The sequence below is a fragment of the Brassica napus genome, chromosome A4 (assembly GCF_020379485.1).
Source record: "Brassica napus cultivar Da-Ae chromosome A4, Da-Ae, whole genome shotgun sequence".
NCBI classification, from domain to species: Eukaryota; Viridiplantae; Streptophyta; class Magnoliopsida; order Brassicales; family Brassicaceae; genus Brassica; species Brassica napus.
The window spans coordinates 5,626,189-5,646,283 of NC_063437.1; the positions used below are offsets into that span (position 1 = coordinate 5,626,189).

General features: G+C 33.8%; 1 protein-coding gene, 1 long non-coding RNA gene and 1 pseudogene across 6 annotated transcripts; all 3 read left to right on the plus strand.

The window, feature by feature from the left end:
* The first annotated feature begins 6,049 nt into the window (after nucleotides 1-6,049).
* LOC106430128 lies at nucleotides 6,050-10,171 on the plus strand (annotated as a pseudogene).
* A 1,545-nt stretch (nucleotides 10,172-11,716) lies between these two features.
* LOC111198149 (receptor-like protein 48) lies at nucleotides 11,717-15,155 on the plus strand. The gene has a single exon (XM_022718020.2). The coding sequence runs from the start codon at nucleotides 12,423-12,425 to the stop codon at nucleotides 15,027-15,029; it is 2,607 nt and encodes an 868-aa protein (XP_022573741.2). The 5' UTR covers nucleotides 11,717-12,422; the 3' UTR covers nucleotides 15,030-15,155.
* A 478-nt stretch (nucleotides 15,156-15,633) lies between these two features.
* On the plus strand, nucleotides 15,634-17,242 carry LOC106430120. Of its 5 annotated transcripts, none has more exons than XR_002664156.1 (5): nucleotides 15,634-15,758; nucleotides 15,883-15,940; nucleotides 16,047-16,591; nucleotides 16,650-16,718; nucleotides 16,788-17,242. It is a non-coding gene; the product is annotated as an uncharacterized LOC106430120 (long non-coding RNA). The 5 variants fall into 5 exon arrangements; XR_001285905.2 differs by having other exon boundaries at nucleotides 16,939-17,242; XR_002664155.1 differs by having other exon boundaries at nucleotides 16,047-16,718.
* The last annotated feature ends 2,853 nt before the right edge of the window (nucleotides 17,243-20,095 follow it).

Genomic DNA, 20,095 nt, shown 5'->3' on the forward strand with positions numbered 1-20,095 from the left:
TGATCCTTGCGCCTCTCATCCTGTCTCTCCTTATATATGCCTCTTAGGTCGATCGTCTTTCCTTTTCTGCCCCTGATTCGAGTTTATCTCTTTGTGAAAATATTCCTTTTTTCTCTCGGTCTTCATGATTATCTTTGAAACTTGATATTTATCTTCTCCTGCGATTTATTGGATATACCATCATTGAATTATGGGCTTATCTTCTTTTAAAATCGCAAGTGGGCTTTTGCCGCGTATTAGACCTCTTAGGGCCGTTTTCCGACTTAAACGTTTTTACAATTTTTTTCAGAGAAATCACCTTCGGTACAATGTTGGTTCTATGGGACGATGGGAACCAATCATATAGTTTTCATAATGGTGTTAAGTTAACCGTTATCATTTTATACGATTGTCTCTTTCCAAACTCAATTTCCTTTTATGGATGAAGTGCAATGCTATATATCTGGATGCGCAACGTTATCTCTATGCAGAATTCCTTGATGGCTTTGTCTAGGATACGAAGAAACGAGATTAGAGACCTCGACGTTGGATTTGTACACGTGCATTTGTCATTGCTAAATGTCCCGATTGACTTGGTGATCCTACGTTGATCTTACGACTATTAATGGTTTTTTTATCATACATGTAAAGATGCTTACATTGCATTCGTATTTGATAACCACCATTAATCGCATCTTTTCTCTGATATATTGTTCTAATATTTAATGATTTTCTTTTTATTTTAAATGCATAATAATTAATAATGTAAAACAGTTGGGTGAAATCTTATCGTTATGATTAAGAGTTGTATTGTGTTTTATTTATCAACCAATATTTGTAAAACATCAAAAATGATTTGTTAATGCATATCTACTGTCTGAAAAGCTATACAACATCAACTTTGCGTAAAACCGTATATGATGTTATCAAGATTACTTGATAACATCAGTTCCAATATATTCTGACATTCATTTATTCTCTTCATTAAATTATAGATTTTGGTATTATTAATATACCAATTTTGAAGCCAATATATTTTTGTTGTTAAAATTCAAAATATGTGAAGTTATTTACACTGAGGGGAAGGTATTCTCAAATGGAAAGATATTTTCGAATTGTTTTCTACATGTGAGTGTTCTCTTCTCTTAATCAACATGACAACTTATATATCTTTGTCCACTCTGAATCCAACACAAGAAAACACTCAACGTATTCAAGTTAAACTACTACGAAGATGGAAAACCAAATTACCATCTCCTGGATTATACAACTTGAAGTTGGTTTTGGTTGATTTCGAGGTTATGTGTTTAACAAAATTTTAAGTTCTCTACTATACTTTAGAATAATTTGGTAGCATGTAGAAATGTATGACTTTTATTGTTGTAAAATGTTTATTCGAGGGGATAATTTGGTAGCATGTATGTCTTTTATTGTTGTACCATGTCTTCAGGGGAATAGAATCCAAGAAACTATTCTTCATGAATGTGTGATATACTTAGTCGATGACTTCTGGGAAAACAATTGGTATTTTATCAAGGATTTCAAGATAAGAAAAACGTTGGTAGAACCAGGACAATCAATAATATCTTTAAACTCAAATTCACTATATGAACCATTGTTAAGCACATTGCTTATGTATCATCTTTCTACTATCCTTCGAGATTCAGTGATATAATCAATAGGAGGCTTACTTTCAAAACGTCTGTTGGAGAGTAATAATAAGTTACATTATTCAAAACATTCCACTCGTTGTGTTTGTTTAATGACAATATTTATTTCAGATGTTACTGGCATGTTAATTAGTGTACACCACTTCAAATCCATTTGAAGAACCAAACAAAGAAAAACGATCTTGCATTCATGAGTTTCTCTATTGAAGGATAGGTATATTCATTGTTATTGTATACATATACATATAATATACTATTTAATCATAACATATTTGTTATACATAGCAAATTTAGAATCGAATGCCAAGCAGCAGGTGACGTTGCCGTTCAGTTCAGTTTAAGCGACAACAAGTTTGTGCTCAACAATCTGCACAACCGTAAATATGTTTATTACGATTTTGGCATATATATTAATCAGTTCCTAAATGGTATTCTTTTGTTTGTATTTATTTGAATTATTAAGTATAGCCCGCATTAATCTTTAATATTAGATTTACCTCCAAGTTAGTTATTTTTACAGGTTTCAATGAATATCACAAAGTACTGTGGAACCTTGATGTGTCTAAAGTTAATGAACTACCATCATTGTATGTTATATACTAATTATTTAAGTATATAAGTATCAAATAATAGAAACATAATACTGATAACATTATACACATGTTCTTCTTTGCAAATGAATCGAACTAAGACTCATCAGACTGGAGTGATTGTGGTGTCGGGAACTAAAATGGGATCAATATTATGTTTAAACTCTTTATTTAAGTTAATGTATTTAATTTCATTATAAGTTGATTTTATTGCTCCTATATTTAATTGATCACCAAATAATATGTCGTCTGAATACTACATATCAAGATGCATGAATTATTTATTGCATAGATATTATGATATAAATTTAAACATCAATCTAAAATGATTAAAATTGAAATTAAATGATGTTTAGAAGGCCTCAAATGTGGAACCCTAAAATTTGAATGAAGTTTCAGTATTGAGGTCTCTCAAAATTTATGGTTTTGGGGGTCGGGTGGAGAGCATACAGTTGATCATGAGCAATCATATAAATGTATACAATCAATCTAACAATCATACTAATGTCGAAACAGATGATTCAATAGTGGTTCTTGAAACAAAAATTAAGTCGACATTATATTGAATATCTCATTATAATTTAATAATATTTTGACTATATTTTTCATACCAAGTTATATATAAATCTCTTCATATTACATATAAACATGCTGATAGATTACATATACATAAGATAATACAACATATCCTTGTCAGGAATCATAGAAATGTAAATATCAATCTAAGTATCAAATTAATATTCACACAAACGTGCGGACCATCCACCTAATTGATACATATCGTATGGCTTGTATTGTTATCATGCTCTAATATGTGTATTTACTTAATTATAATTTTTTAGGTTATATAATCAAATTTCCCGAATTTGTGTGTTTTTCTTTTCTTCAGCCCAAAGATTAAAGGCGAGGTCACTTGAGTAGAGATGTCAAAGGGCGTGAGAGACGAAGCAAAGAGACTTGATTTCGATTAGAGGTCACTTGAGTAGAGATGTCAAAGGCGTCACTTTCACTGTCACCCTCTCGTGGCAAATCCATCAAGAGCGGGAATCCCTTATATATTAATTGAGGAACATTTGAAAAGATGTAACCTCAATTTTGTATTAATTAAAAGAGGCCCCAATGCATAGTTGACACTCAATTAGGTAGTCAATTACATTCAATTAAAAAATAAGTAGGTCCACATTCGATTTTTATATGTTGTTAGATATATAAGTTGGTCAAACTATATGATATAATGATATGATATGATATTTTCTTTCCTTAAATAAAACCTACGGAATTACCATAAATGACTAATATATATATGACAATTAATGAGTTTAATAATAAAGATTTGATAACAATGTATATCTCCTCCATCATTTTTTGTTTAATTTTATATTATTAAAATAAATTAAACAATCAAATTAGCTATAAAAATAAAATTTAGATTTTTTCGTATATGTTATATTTTGAATTTTTAAAAACGACAATAAATGACTAAAACTATTAAAATTATTATGTTAAAAATTAATGATCAATGGTTTAACATTTTTATTATAAGAAGATACACATGATTTTAAAACCATATGAGTAAAAAATATCATTTAATAATAAAATAAATAAATAAATATATATATAAAACACTATATACCATAAGATTACATAAATATTTTAATATTAAAACTTTCAATGAATTTTCAAGAACAATTATAAATTATAAACTTATTAAAGATTTCAGATTGAAAATTTTGTTATCGATGATTTAAATATTTTGTTATAAAACGATATGAACGATCATAGAACCGTATGATTATAAATTCTTATTTAATAAATAACTATACAAAATATACTATTCCTAGAAAAATAGGTTGGTCCATCTTAACTTATATTACAGTTTTTATTAAACTAACTATCGAATTGATAAATAACGTACCAAAAAATGTTTTGCACTTTCCTTAAATAAAAGCTACGAAATTACCTAATATGATTAACGTATATGTGAAAATTAATTATAATGAATAATAAATATTTGATAGCAATTTTTGTATCTTAGTTCTTTTTTAATTTTATATTATTAAAATATATTTAAAAATCACATTAAATATCTAATAAAAACATTTATAATTTTTCTTATATGTTATATTTTGAATTTTTCAAAACGTCTATAAATTATTAGAAATTTGAAGATCCCCACTCTGAAAATTTTGTGATCAATAGATTATTTTTTTGTCATAATAAGTTACAAATGATCATAAAATTGTATTAATATGAACTTTTATTTAATATTATAAGAAGCTACACATTATTTTAAAACCATATGAGTAAAAAATATCATTTAATAATAAAACATATATATTTATATATACATATATAGATTATACTATATACCATAAGATTACATAAATATTTTAATATTAAAACTTTCAATGAATTTTCAAAAACATTTATAAATTATAAACTTATTAAAGATTTCACATTGAAAATTTTGTTATCGATGATTTAAATATTCAGTTATAAAATGATATGAATGATCATAGAACTGTATGATTATAAATTCTCATTTAATAAATGACTATATAAAATATACTATTCTTAGAAAAATAGGTTGGTCCATCTTGACTTACATTATATTTTTTATTAAACTAACTATCGAATTGATAAATAATCTACCAAAATTTTTTTTGCACTTTCCTTAATTAGAAGGTACGAAATTACCTAATATGATTAACGTATATATGAAAATTAATTATTATGAATAATAAATATTTGATAACAGTTTTGGTATCTTAGTTCTTTTTTTTAATTTTATATTATTGAAAGATATTAAAAAATCACATTAAATATATAATAAAAACATTTATATTTTTTCTTATATGTTATATTTGAATTTTTGAAAACGTCTATATATTATTAGAAATTTGAATATTCTCACTCTGAAAATTTTGTGATCAATAGATTATTTTTTTGTTATAATAAGTTACAAATGATCATAAAATATAACGCATATAAATTTTTATTTAATAAATATTCAAACTAAATAATATATATATATATAAACACTAATGATTTAAAGCAATAAGATTGGCTGATCAATTTAGTCGTCCAGTTGAAATCTTTCAAAAGTATGTGAAAGACTAAAGTCAAAGTAAATATGGATTTAGAATAGTAGTTATATTTTACTAACCAAATACCGAAAAAAACCGAACCGAACCGAAACCAACCCGATATTCGGATTGAACACCCGTAATCCAAATGAAACCAAACTATTGTTTCATTCTCCAAAATATAATAAAAATAATAACTTAATCCCGCGCAAGGCGCGGGTCTTATCCTAGTTGAATTAGTAAAACGAGTAATGATATCAATATCATCATCACTCGTTACTTTCTCGAGCTTAGCCTACACCACATATGGATGGGAAAGTTGCGTCTAGTGCGTTGAAAATATCAAAGGAAATCTGCAAAGCGTCTAAGGCGATAGCTCACAACCCGGGGACCTTCAAGGTGTGGAGATACTAACGAGAAATCGCGTATGTGGCGTTGGATGTTCTATAAAGATAAAATAACACATCGAATATCAAATTTCTCCGCTTTGTGGACCATTTATCAATGAGTCTTTACAAGAGACTTTGTCAGGCTAAGCTTTAAAATTCCTCCATAAATGTAAAAAAGTATTCCACGGATCTAAAGTCACCAACGTCATCCTTTTCACACATCAACAACAAAATCAAAGAATACAAACAAAAAAACACGACGCACTTAGTTTTCACAAGGGAGACTTGGAAAATCAAGCTTTAGATTCCTCCTTATATATGTAAGAGCGAACCCAATGATTTAGAGTCATCAACCTCACTCGTTTTACAGAAAAAAGAAAAATCACAGGAAAAAAATCGATGCCCTCTTTTAGTGAGAGGACGATGATGATATGGAGCTTGTGTTTAATCATTTCTCTTTCTAACAGAATACTTGTTATTGCTTCTTCTTCTAGGCACTTGTGTCGTCCATACCAGAAAGATGCTCTTTTGGAGTTTAAGAACGAGTTCCACTACAATGTGATGGCTGGGAAGACAGAGAGCTGGAGGAACAACACTGATTGCTGTTCTTGGAAAGGCATATCATGCGATCCTAAGACGGGCAATGTCGTGGAGTTAGACCTCCAAGACAGTTTTCTCAATGGCCCTTTGAGATCAAATAGTAGTCTGTTCAGGTTACAACATCTTCAGACCCTGGATCTTGGCTTGAATAATCTTACAGGTATTCTACCAGCTTCCATCAGCAATCTCAAATATCTAAGGAATTTGACACTTTACAATTGCAATCTCTTTGGAAAGATTCCTTCTTCACTTGGAAATCTTTCTTATCTCACTGATCTTGATCTCTCGGTTAATGATTTCAATGGTGAACTACCCGGTTCAGTGGGGTACCTGAACCGGCTAACAGAGTTGCGACTAGTGTCGGCCAATCTCAGTGGGAAATTTCCTCTTGCACTACTCAATTTGAGTGAGCTCACTTGGATCGACCTTCGTTCTAACAAGTTCGAAGGTATGCTTCCATCTAACATGAGTAGCCTCTCCAAACTGATTTATTTTGAGATATCGGGAAACTCATTTTCCGGTTCTGTTCCGCCGTCTCTCTTCATGATCCCTACGTTGGTTGATCTTGATTTGGGGAGAAACGACTTCACCGGTCCTCTCGAGATCGGGGACATCTCATCACCCTCTAAACTTCGTGTTTTATACCTTGGAGAACAATTTCAATGGTCCAGTCCCAAGATCCTTGTCAAAACTAGCCAGCCTCGTGTCCCTTGACCTCTCTTTCTGGAACACAAGGAGGGGCAACGTGGATTTCACCATTTTCTTGCATCTCAAGTCACTTAAGTTACTTCACCTCTCTAATATGAATACCAAAACTATGGTTGACTTGAGTCTTCTCTCACATCTCATGTCACTTGGTGACTTGGATCTTTCAGGGATTAATTTGAAGATCAATCCAACTCTCAATCTTCCCTCGCCCATAAAATTCTTGGCTTTATCATCATGCAGTATTGCTGAGTTTCCCAAGTTTATACAATCCCAAACCAGATTGATCTACTTAGACATTTCCGCCAATCAAATTGAAGGCCAAGTACCAGAGTGGCTATGGAAGCTGCCAGTGTTGTGGTACGTGAACATTTCTCAGAACTCCTTCAACGGTTTTAAAGGATCAGAAGACGTTATTCAAAAAAGTGCAAAAGTAATGCTTGATATAAGTTCAAACACATTCCAAAATCCGTTTCCTTTGTTGCCAGTGTCTCTGATGTACTTCTCATGCTCTGATAACCGGTTTCCGGGGGAGATATCTAGAGAGATATGCAAATTGGTTTATCTTGATACACTTGTTTTGTCCAACAACAACTTCAATGGTTCTATTCCTCGGTGTTTTGAGTATTTCAATACTACTCTTTCGGTGCTGAATCTTCGGAACAATAGTATCTCTGGTGTTTTTCCAGCGGAGTCTATATGTGTTTACTTGCGATCACTTGATGTTGGTCACAACAAGATATCCGGAGAACTTCCAAAGTCTCTAATCAACTGCACTCGTCTCGAGTTTCTTAACGTAGAAGACAACATGTTCAATGACAAGTTTCCATTCTGGTTGAGGTTATTACCCAATCTACAAATTTTAGTCCTTCGCTCTAACCATTTCCATGGCAAAATATTTTCTTCTGGTGCTTCTTTGATTTTTCCCAAGCTGCGAATATTTGACATTTCAAGAAATCTCTTCACTGGAGTCTTGCCTTCAGATTACTTTGCGGGTTGGAGTGCAATGTCATCAGATGTAGGAATTGTAGATAGTACACCGGATAGGATATTGGGACGTGGCTCTGGTTTCTATCATAGGTCGGTAGCTCTAACAAACAAAGGGTTAAATATGGAGCTGGTTGGGAGTGGTTTCAAAATCTACAAAAGCATTGATGTCTCTGGAAACAGGATCGAAGGAGATATTCCGACATCCATCGGCTTACTCAAAGAACTCATTGTGCTAAACATGTCAAACAACGTTTTCACTGGCGGCATTCCACCATCCCTGGCGAGCTTGACCAATCTCCAATCATTGGATCTATCTCAAAACAGATTATCTGGTGAAATTCCACCAGAGCTTGGGAAGCTCACGTTTCTTGCGCGGATGAACTTCTCATACAACATGCTTGAAGGTCCAATTCCACAGGGCACTCAGATTCAAAGCCAGAATAGTTCTTCATTTGGAGAGAATCCCGGGCTCTGCGGTTTTCCTCTCGAAGAAACCTGTGGAGGAAATGAGGAAGAAGCTACTAAGAAAGAGGAAGATGAAGAAAAGGAAGAAAAAGATCAAGTAATAAGCTGGATTTCAGCTGCAATAGGCTACGTACCTGGTGTGCTAGGTGGACTCGCCATTGGCCATATCCTGCACTCATATAAATTTGGCTGGTTCATGAGCATCTTTCACTATTTTACTTAATCAAGCATATTAGTTCCTTGATGTTTCGACATCTATATAACTATCTCCCAACGTATACGTTTTATTGTAAATAATTTGTTTTGCAAAGTAGTCGAAACAAAACAAAACAAAAATATAGTTATATTATAAAAAAGTTATAAATGGATCAATTATCTCCACGATTTTCGTCATTAACAACCTGAATTATCTTAAATTTTTATTTGTGTATAAGCAAACTATAGATATCAACAAGATGCAGGAGGTGCCTTATGATAATATACATTTTAGTTGTCTCTGTGTATACTGATCGGTTATAGCTTCATCATCAAGAAAAAAGTTGCCAAGAAGTCTGTTGTAAGCGGTGTCCAAGCAGGTTCTGATTTTGTTTAACTAGTCAGGTGAAGAAGGGTACGGATATTTATATGAACCTGGGGCATGGGATGGAATGGTAACCAGTAAGCTTTGATTAATATCCTCTGTAATGCTTTTGGGAAATTCTGCCGCAAATATTTAGACCTGTTTGCTAACAATAAATGTTTTCCTGTTTTAAAATTTAGCAATTTTTCAATCAGAAGCACATAACTGATGCTGATAAATATGTATCTTTTCGTCCTTCTGCATGTTTTTTGCATAAGCTCTGTTCTTTTCATGAACACTGCGACTAGCGTCAGCGTCAAGAAAATTATACTTATCAACCATGGCGGACACAACATCAGTGAAACAACGTCAACTTCTTTTCCAGTCGTGCGGCAATCAGCAGAGAGTGAAACGGACGCTGGAAATTTTAGCGTCAGCTACGTCTCAGCTTTTTCTGATGCTGACGCTGATCGCAGAAACAGTTATTATTATAAAAGGATGGGGGAAATGCTTTTAGCTTTTTTGTCAAATGTTTCAGTAAGACTTGGAAGTTTTGTTATTTTCTGGCACATCATGATTCTATCAGACAGTAACCTATAAACTTGGACGAGTAACATCAATGGCGGTGGCTAACTTTAAGCTACAAGAAAGATTGCTCTGAAATCATATGTTTATGATAATGTCGTTAACTTTAAGCTTGTTTACAGGGAATTAGAGGATACAAACAAGCAAAAGCATAAAAAGAGTCTGAAACTCTGTTGAATTATAACAACATGGATGGAGCTTGGTTATGGTACCTACTATTGTATTCTTACTTAAGAAATTATGGCACCTTGCTACTGAACAAAGTGTTTTTTCTTTTGGTCAACAAACAGAGATGGAGCTGGTTGGGAGTGGTTTCACAATCTATAGAACCAGCAATGTTTTGGATAACAGACTCGTAGGAGACATCCCAAATCCACTGGGTTTCTCAAGGAATTGATTGTGCTCAACATGTCAAACGACGCTTTCACTTCTACTTTATTCCATTATATCTGTAGACTGTAGTGAACTTGACCAAAATCATTTGGGGCCCGTTTGTTTCTCCATCTCTATCTCGACGAGTCATCTGGATGAAGATGAGAGTTTTGTTTGTTTAGGTACTAAAAGTGCAACTCATTCAAATGGATCATCCGGATAACTTTTGGAAATTTAGGCTTAATTTTAAAGTCCATTCAGCTGACCCAATTTGGATCATTTGAATGGAGATGGTTCATTCAAAATGGTATAATGTCTATTATGCCCCTAATGTAATTCACAAATTACAAACCTAAACATAATATCATTTTTGTTACATACGAAAACTCACAAAACTAAAAACAAGTTTTACCGCGAAAACCTAAAAACTATTTTTTACGCCAAAACCCCAAAAACGCATTTTCCCGCCAAAATTACAAAAATGTGTTTTCCCCTCAAATTTGCAAAAATATGTTTTTCCGCAAAAACCGAAAAACGTGTTTTCATGCCAAAATCACAAAAAAACATGTCTTCACGCCAACATCCTAAAACATATTTTTCCGCCAAAACACAAAAACACGTTTTCCTGCCAAATTACAAAAACGTATTTTCCCGCCAAAACCAAAAAAATGTGTTTTCCCGCTAAAACCGAAAATATCGTTTTCCCGCCAAAACTGAAAAATCTCATTTTTCCGCCAAAACCAAAAAAACCCAAAAATGTGTTTTCCCGCCAAAACCGCAAAAACACGTTTTCCCGCCAAAAATATATTTTCTCGCCAAAGCCGCAAAAACGCGTTTTCCCGCCAAAGCCGCAAAAACGCGTTTTCCCGCCAAAGCCGCAAAAACGCGTTTTCCCGCCAAAGCCGCAAAAACGCGTTTTCCCGTCAAAACCGCAAAAACGTATTTTCCTGCCAAAACTGTAAAAAGGGTTTTTTCCGCCAAAACCGCAAAAACGTGTTTTCCCGCCAAAACTGCAAAAACGCGTTTTCCCTCCAAAACCGCAAAAATGCGTTTTCCCGCCTAACGAAAGATCTCGTTTTCTCGCCAAAACCAAAAAATTTCGTTTTCCCGCAAAAATCGCAAAAACGTTTTTTCCTCCAAAACCTCAAAAACGTGTTTTCCTGCCACCGCAAAAACATGTTTTTTCCGCCAAAACCGAAAATTTGTATTTTCCCGCCAAAACCGAAAAATCTCGTTTTTCCGCCATAACCAAAAAATCTTATTTTCCCGCCAAAACTGAAAATTGTGTTTTCTCGCTACAACCGAAAAAATCTTTTTTTTTCCCCGCCCAAAACGCAAAAAAAAAACTCGTTAATTTTGTAGTAATTCTAATATAAATATATTAAACTAAATAATTAAATGTAATATAGTTAAAATTAATATAAAACATATGATTAAACTAACACAAAGGTATTTTGGTAATTTGTTTACTAAACTCATTTGAATGAAAATGAAAATGAAAATAAAGAAACAAACATAAGATCTATTTAGATGATTCATCTAGATGAGCTATGTGGATGGACAAACAAACAATCACAAAAATCTGAATGGATCATCTTAATAGATCATACAAATGAATCATTTGGATGAAGATGACAAATGGTGAAACAAACATCCCCTTGATCTATCTCCAGAGCCGTCTAATAGCACGTGCGTGCATGTGGAGCGGTCGAACAGGGTCCGAATATAAAAATAAATTTTTTAAAGAAATTTTCGACAATATATACATAAATTATAGTCTAAAACTTCAAAATTTAAATACAGTACTGACTAATTTAGAGTTTATAATTTATAAAAAATGTTAAACATATATAAATAGAACTATTAATTTTTAAAGCTATTTCATTATGCTTTAAATATATCGTTAATATTTTTGAACAGGGTCCAAAAAATAATTGAGACGGCCCTGTCTATCTCGAAATGGATTATTTGGTAATTATAGACACATGTTTGTTCTTTAACTATTATATACAATGGGCCTGCGCATGTTAACTGTTTGGCCGAAAGGAGTGTGTATGCAGAACTGAGGAAACTACTGTTTGACATTTGACTCTGTTCGAGGTGTTAAAGTTATATAACATAATATTGTGACTTCCCTTTTTCTGGTTGATTATGGATTTTCCCTGAACATTTTACGGAATACCGGCGGCTTCGAAGAAAATCTTCAGGCTACTTGTATCGTCTGGGCAATTTCTTATTGTTACTTTTCGTGAGTGCTACCATACTTTCTCTTAGTGGTACTTTTTCCAAGTGGAGACTACTTGGTCGAGCATTCATATGGAAACTAATAATCTTATTTTGCGGACATATCTTATCTTGCTGGGCATATAATTTTCAATCTTCCATTCTTTCACAGAAAACAAAAACAAAAAAAGAAAGAACAAATAGACTTTATGATGCATTCTTGTATCCAAAGGAGGAGGATGATACGGAGCTTGTGTTTTATCTTCTCTCTTTATGCCTCCGTACTTGTTTTTGCTTCTCATGCTGCGCACTTGTGCCGTCCAGACCAGAAAGATGCTCTCTGGGAGTTCAAGAGCGAGTTCTACGTCGACGGGCTCCACTCTGATGGTACGCCAGTTGATAAGAAGACAGAGAGATGGAAGAACAACATTGATTGCTGTTCTTGGGATGGTATCTCGTGTGATCCTAAGACGGGTAAAGTCGTTGAGTTAGACCTCACGGACAGTTTTCTCAACGGCCCTCTGAGATCTAATAGTAGCCTCTTCAGACTACAACATCTTCATATTCTGAATCTTGGCTCCAATAATCTTTCAGGTATTCTCCCAGATTCCGTCAGCAACCTCAAATATTTGAGGGTTTTAAGTCTCGGTGGTTGCAGTTTCTATGGACAGATTCCTTCTTCACTCGGAAATCTTTCTTATCTCACTAATCTTGATCTTTCTCATAATGAATTCATCGGTGAACTACCTGATTCAATGGGTAACCTAAAGAAACTAACAGATCTGGGACTTGACCATAACAAGATCAGTGGGAACTTTCCCCATGTGCTACTCAATATGAGCGAGCTCACTCAGATCGACATTGGCTCTAACCAGTTCGAAGGTATGCTCCCATCTAACATGAGTAGCCTCTCCAAACTGGTCTATTTTGATATAAATGAAAATTCATTTTATGGATCTATTCCGCCATCTCTCTTCATGATCCCTTCATTGATTCAACTTTACATGGGAAGAAACAGCTTCAGTGGTCCTCTTGAGATTGGGAATATCTCTTCACTATCTCCACTTGGTTTTTTAGCACTTGGGGACAACAATTTCAATGGACCAATCCCAAGATTTATAACAAAGCTAGTTGGGCTCTGGTACCTTGACCTCGCTTTATGGAACACGGAGAAGGGAAAGGTTGATTTCAGCATCTTCTTGCACCTCGAGTCACTTACGTTCCTTGACCTCTCTTATATAAATACAAGAAGCAGAGTTGACTTGAGTCTTTTCTCAGATCTCATGTCACTTGGTTATCTGGATCTTTCAGGGATTAATTTGAAGATCAGTCCAACTCTCCACCTTCTCTCACCCATAGAGATCTTGACTTTATCATCTTGCAATATTGCTGAGTTTCCCAAATTTCTAGAAACACAGACGAGTTTGTCATATTTAGACATTTCTGCCAATCAAATCAAAGGTCAAGTACCAAAGTGGTTATGGAGACTCCCGCTACTGAGGTATGTAAACATTTCTCAGAATTCCTTCACTGGTTTTGAAGGATCAGCGGACGTTATTCAACGAAGTGAAATTCTACTTCTTGATATAAGTTCAAACACATTCCAAGGTCCATTTCCTTTGTTACCAAACTCTACAAAGTTCTTTTTAGGCTCCAATAATCATTTTTCAGGAGAGATCCCTAAGACAATATGCAAGTTGGCTTCTCTTGATACACTTGTTTTATCTGATAACAACTTCAATGGTTCTATTCCTCGGTGTTTTGAGAATTTCAGTACCAAGCTTTCAGTCATGCATCTTCGGAACAACAGTCTATCTGGTACTTTTCCGGAGGAATCTATCGGAGATCACTTGAAATCACTTGATGTTGGTGACAACCGCTTATCAGGAGTACTTCCCAAGTCTCTGATCAACTGCACCCGCCTCGAGTTTCTGAATGTGGAAAACAACATGATTAATGACACGTTTCCATTCTGGTTGAGACTTCTTACCAACCTACAAGTTCTTGTCCTTCGTTCTAACGAGTTCCATGGGCCCATATCTTCTCCTGCATTTTCTTTGAGTTTTCCCAAATTGAGAATCTTTGATATTTCGAAAAATCGTTTCACTGGAGTTTTGCCATCATATTACTTTGCTGGTTGGACTGCAATGTCATTGGTCATAGACATTGTAGATATTATGCCGAGTAGGTTTGAGGGGCGTGACTCTGGGAACTTATATAACTCAGTGTCTATGACGGCAAAAGGATTGGTGATGGAGCTGGTTGGTAGTGGTTTCACAATCTACAAAACTATTGATGTCTCTGGAAACAAACTCCAAGGAGATATTCCCGAATCCATCAGTTTACTCAAGGAGCTTATTGTGCTCAACATGTCAAACAACGCTTTTACAGGCCACATTTCACCATCTTTGGAGAACTTGACCAATCTACAATCATTGGATCTTTCTCAAAACCGATTGTCTGGAGAAATCCCACCAGAGCTTGGAAAGCTTACATTTCTAGCGAGAATGAACTTCTCTTACAACATGCTTGAAGGTCCAATACCACAAGGCACTCAAATTCAAAGCCAGAGTAGTTCTTCTTTCGCAGAGAATCCGAGGCTCTGTGGTGTCCCTCTCCAAGAAACATGCGGCAGAGGAGACGATGCAACGACTCAAGAGAAAGAAGATGAAGATGGAGAAAAGGATCAAGTCTTGAGCTGGATTGCAGCTGCAATAGGCTATGTACCTGGTGTGTTTTGTGGAGTCGTCATCGGCCATATTCTCAGTTCATATAAACGTGACTGGTTCATGAAAATCTTTCACTCTTTTGCTTAATATAAGCATCAGTTGCATGATGATATCTACTTATATTATAATCATGTCCATGCCGCTTTTTTTAATAATAATGTAATGTCGCAAAGAATTTGTTATGCAAAGTTTTATGGAGAAAGGGTTACAATAGATTGCTTGTTTTCAAATAGCATAAAATCATTTTCTTTCATTAAGAGTTGTGTATTATCTAGGGGAAGACCGTCTCAGGGTACGTTTTCACACTTTTGCTTCTCTGAACGAATCTTCTTTTTAAAAATAAATCGAAGTATATATATATTGATTAAATTTTTTTTTAATCACTTTTTGCTTCTCTTAACTAATCTTCTTTTGCTTCACTTTTTCTGCTCAACTAGAAAATTATGCGTGGATCTATTAATTAGGATTGCACTAAGCTTGAAAGATCACCATCCTCTCTCTATATATATATATATATATATATCTTTATATATAAAAGAGGGTTTCTCTCCTTCCTAAGCCCTCCACATAGGAATCCACATAGGAAACTCGCCCCATACAGTCGTGACACGTGTCCATCTACGACACTGCACTGCGTTTCATTAAACTCTACCATAATGTGGGCCAAAAATTAAGATAAATACAGGCCCATCTCGCCTTTAATCAGGAACACGACTTCTACGTGATGAATTCTAGGTTTCGTCTGGTTTTCCAAGGTCCGAATCGTTCTACCAACAATGGCGGCTCTAAGATGGCGTGTGACTCGACGTTTTGAGAGTAATCTTCCCGTTGGAATCTATTAATGTCGTTTCAGTCTTGATGCTTCACCTTCTGAAACGACGATTCACATTCATTCGGCATCATAAATAAAAAAATTAACTCTTTTCCCCGTTACATCCAGGATCTCAAATTCAATGAATCTTATCCATCTTCAATCGGTGATCCTCAACTATAAAAAGGTTAGTATTCATCCCTTTGAGCATCATCTTCGCATTTTCTAATATTGATATAAATTTTATTCTCAGTATAATGGCTATATCATCTGTATTTCTCTCTGACTTGAAGGTTGTTTGTTGTTCATCTACGGTGGAGGTGGCGCGACCGCGCCGATTCTGGGAAGCAGGAAACGTGGTGGCGAGTTGATGGGTTTAGACTCCTCCTCGACGCTAAGGTTGTTTCGTTCTTTGAACCATAATCATAGTAATTTTAAAACAAATTCCGGCATACAAACTCAAAAAAATCTGCTATTCTCACTATAAATAGTTGGTCCAGTCTTTCGGATATTGTTTCAGTTATGTCTGTTGGTTTTTCATCTTCCTATTTACATGTGTTTCAGGTGATTATAACACCAGCCACCGTGAATGTCAACCGTCTGACCACTTTCAGAGATCGCCTGAAGGCTGGATCAATTTTCTCTGCCACCGGATTTGATGTCACTCGGTGCAACATAACTTCAGACTCCCATGACTCTCCTCTAGCGATTCGATTCGTTGATTCCACCGCTCTCGATGAGTTAACCGAACTCAAGACCCCAATTCCTGAAGAACGGCTCAGGTTCCGTGATCACCGTGAGCTGCTTGGCCTAGCCAACACTAACACTCATCTTCCAGGTAAATCGTCTTACTATCGGTTTCTCCTACTCATTTCTCTAACCAGTGCACTGTTTAGAAATTATATAAGAAGCTGCTGTAAACATATAGAGGGCTCATGCCAAAGAAACTACCTCGCATTTCCACGGTAGGTTCATGTAATCTACATCTAAAGAGTTTGTTTTGTGTGTTTCTGAAGTGTGTTGTTTCATATTAGGATTATGAGCGACTATATTTTGATTCAGCTGGCTGTGATCATTGAAAGGGAACATATGTTCAAACTTTGATCCAACGAGTGTTGTTTTCATTCAGTTGATCAAATATAAGCTCTCAATAATGTTTTTATTCTCGGGGTGTGATGATAACAGTAAGCAAACCAGATTGAGGAGGTGGTGAAATTGATCAGCAAACCAGATTGAGGAGTTAAAGACGCAATCATACCAAGCCAGTATTAAAAGGTAACGTTCTGGTGAAAACATTAAAAGAGCTTGGGATTTTCTCTCTCGGAGATGCAATTGATTGTTGCTGCACGCTACGCTTTGTAAAAGAAGACATCTTTGTCATGTGATAACTATCTTTGTCAATTCGTTTTGTAATTCTATGCATCGATGGATTGTTTCTTAACTTTTTAATTCGCTTTTGTATAATTTTATCAGACCAAGATCTTGCTCACTTTGAACTGGCCAAGCCATTACTGCACTCTTGCGCTTAACTTTGAAACACGCAACAAGAAATACCTCACCTCTATGAAAATAGACTTTAATGTTATCTGAAAATTTTTTAAAGTATAAATGAAACGATTATATGTCAGTGGTGAAACAAAATAAACCAATACATAAATTAACAATCAATATAAGAAAAATGTATACGTTTTTTATTTATTTTAGATAAACAAAATAAACCAATACATAAAGAAAATAATAAATATAGGAAAAAATGAATAAGTTTGTTTTTATGATATATATATATATATAAAATATCTTAGGTTATTCTACATATCTAAGTAAACATATAATATTTTAAAAGGTTGCATCATAAATTTCAAATAAATAAATCTTTGAACATAAATACCTAATAAATACACAACTGATATGAGAATAAAGTTTACAACACATTCTGAGTAAGAGACACATTATAATATAACCTAACACAAAACACATAAGAAAAAAAAAACTAGATAACATAAACCAAAACAAATAGATCATCAACTCTACATCGCCAAAACTAAAATAGACCAATTTTAACAATAATCTACTGTAAAAAATAAATATAGTAAAAACATAAGATCATCCACTAAAGTATATAAAATTAAAAAAAAATATATGTGAAAGTTTGTTTTTTTCTACTAACAAAAATGAAAAAAAAGAATCTCACGGTTTTTCTACGGTCATCGAACTCCAGAAAATCACAAGAAATTATGTAATACCACATCCAATTCTCAATATATAATTAAAACATAGATTACTTAATAAAATAAAATCATCTTAAACTTTTTAACAAAAAAAAAAGAAAATCATATTTTGAAAAATAACAAGGAATATTTATTTTAAAAAATCATAACTAATTTTCAGATAACATAATTTATTTAGTTTTCAAATACAATAACATGTACCCAATTTGTATATTTTTAAATAATAAAAATTTAATTAAATATTTACTTTAACTATTTAAATTGTTTGTTAATTTTCATTCCGCCCGTAGGGCGGGCCGGCCCTAGTATATATATATATATATATATATATATCGGCTAGCGGCTTTCACAGTTATGCTTCTCTTGTCTAACGTTTCATAGCACCATATCCTCATAGATCCATTAACTTGTCATCCATGTATTAACTATTAAGTAATGGTTCGACCCAATTATCTCCTTCGGGTTTACAGTAATAGTTTTTTTATGGACATAATCTACCAAGTATATATATTCGTTTAACAAACTTATTAACATACTCTAAATAAAAAGTTATAATTTGTGGTCTATTTCAACTTTTTGATAAAATTTTGAGAAATTTAGATCTAGTTTAGTTGCATTGGTGTTTTTCACTTCCAAATCAGCTCTAACATATATATATATATATATATATATATATATATATGATGACTTTTTCCTAATACCGGGAAGATTTGGGCTGAAATCCATAATCATTCAGTCCGAAACCACAATATATAATAGATAAATTACTTAAAATGACTCTAATTAATCCTAAAATAACTAGATTAACTCATATAATTTTGAAATTACTAGACTAATTTTTGAAACATACAAATTGACTATTTTGTCATTACTAATAATTAAACCCTAATTAAAAAAGAAACACACACTACAAGAAAACATAAGATTAACGACGGAGGTATTCTTTGTGAGTTCGTCGTAAAAGAGGCTTTACGAGGAATTAGCGAGGAAACACGTTTCATCGTAACACATATTTCCTCCCCAATTCGTCGTAACTTAGCGAGGAAAACATTTCGTCGTAAAGACGAAGTACATCATTTCGTCGTAAAAACCACGTAATTATTCGACGTAAGAATGTCAATATGTTTCCTCGTAAATACCTCGAAAAGAGTTCCTCGTAAACTATATGTATTTATCTCAAAAGTATTTTCTCGTAAAGTACACGTAAATAACTCAAAAGTATTTCCTCGTAAAATACTCGTTTAGCCTTCCTCGTCATTTCCTCGTAAACTTTCCACGTAAATAAGTCGTAAATTAGCTACGAATTTACTTCGTTTTTTTTATTTTACAGAATTTAAAAGTATAATGAAAAAAATTAAAATTATTTAATTTATTAATAAAACTAAAAAAATTAAAAAAAAATCAATAGGAAAATATTTTATATATAAATAAGTTTTGAATTTATATAATACAACAACCGAAAAAAAGAACTAAGAGTCGTTCATCGCCCGGTAGAATTCATCACTCCTCCTCTCTACATCTGCTTCGGCATGTGTGTCGGATGATGACTCGCCTGGAATGGGATTTTGTCGTCGCATGTTCCTCAACAAGGACTCCCATTCTGGATTTGTGGCCGCTATGACGCTCTCGGAACATCGTTGACAGAACTAATCCCCAACGTATGTCCCTTTTTCTTAGGGACAACCTTAAAAACAAAAAATAAATATTGTTAGTAAAAATTTAAAGTTAAATTATGTGAATAATAAAAAAAATTAAAATTTTTAAAAATTTACCTCCTCGTAAATCCTATCCACTTCAAGTGTGGATAAGGTGACGGGTAATCCGTCGGTGGACTGCTGGGTCAGCTGGGTCTGGCGGTCATCAACCTGAGAAACCAAGTCGTTGAAGATTTTCTCGGACTTGCCATCTAGAAATTGGCCCACCTTGTTCTTGTGGGTCCTCTCGTAAAGTTGCAAAAGAGACGGGAATAGTCCCGTCTCTTTGGCCTAAAAAAATTAAGAAAGTTAGAATATATATATATATATATATATATATTAAAAAATTAATTAAATATTTCCAAACGGACACCAGCGTGGAGTTTTTGGCCCGTAGAGTGAAGCATCGGTCCGTGGCCG

Bases quoted from the DNA above. Each gene is read 5' to 3' on its own strand.
- LOC111198149 (XM_022718020.2), top strand. From the start codon at position 12,423: ATGATGCATTCTTGTATCCAAAGGAGGAGGATGATACGGAGCTTGTGT.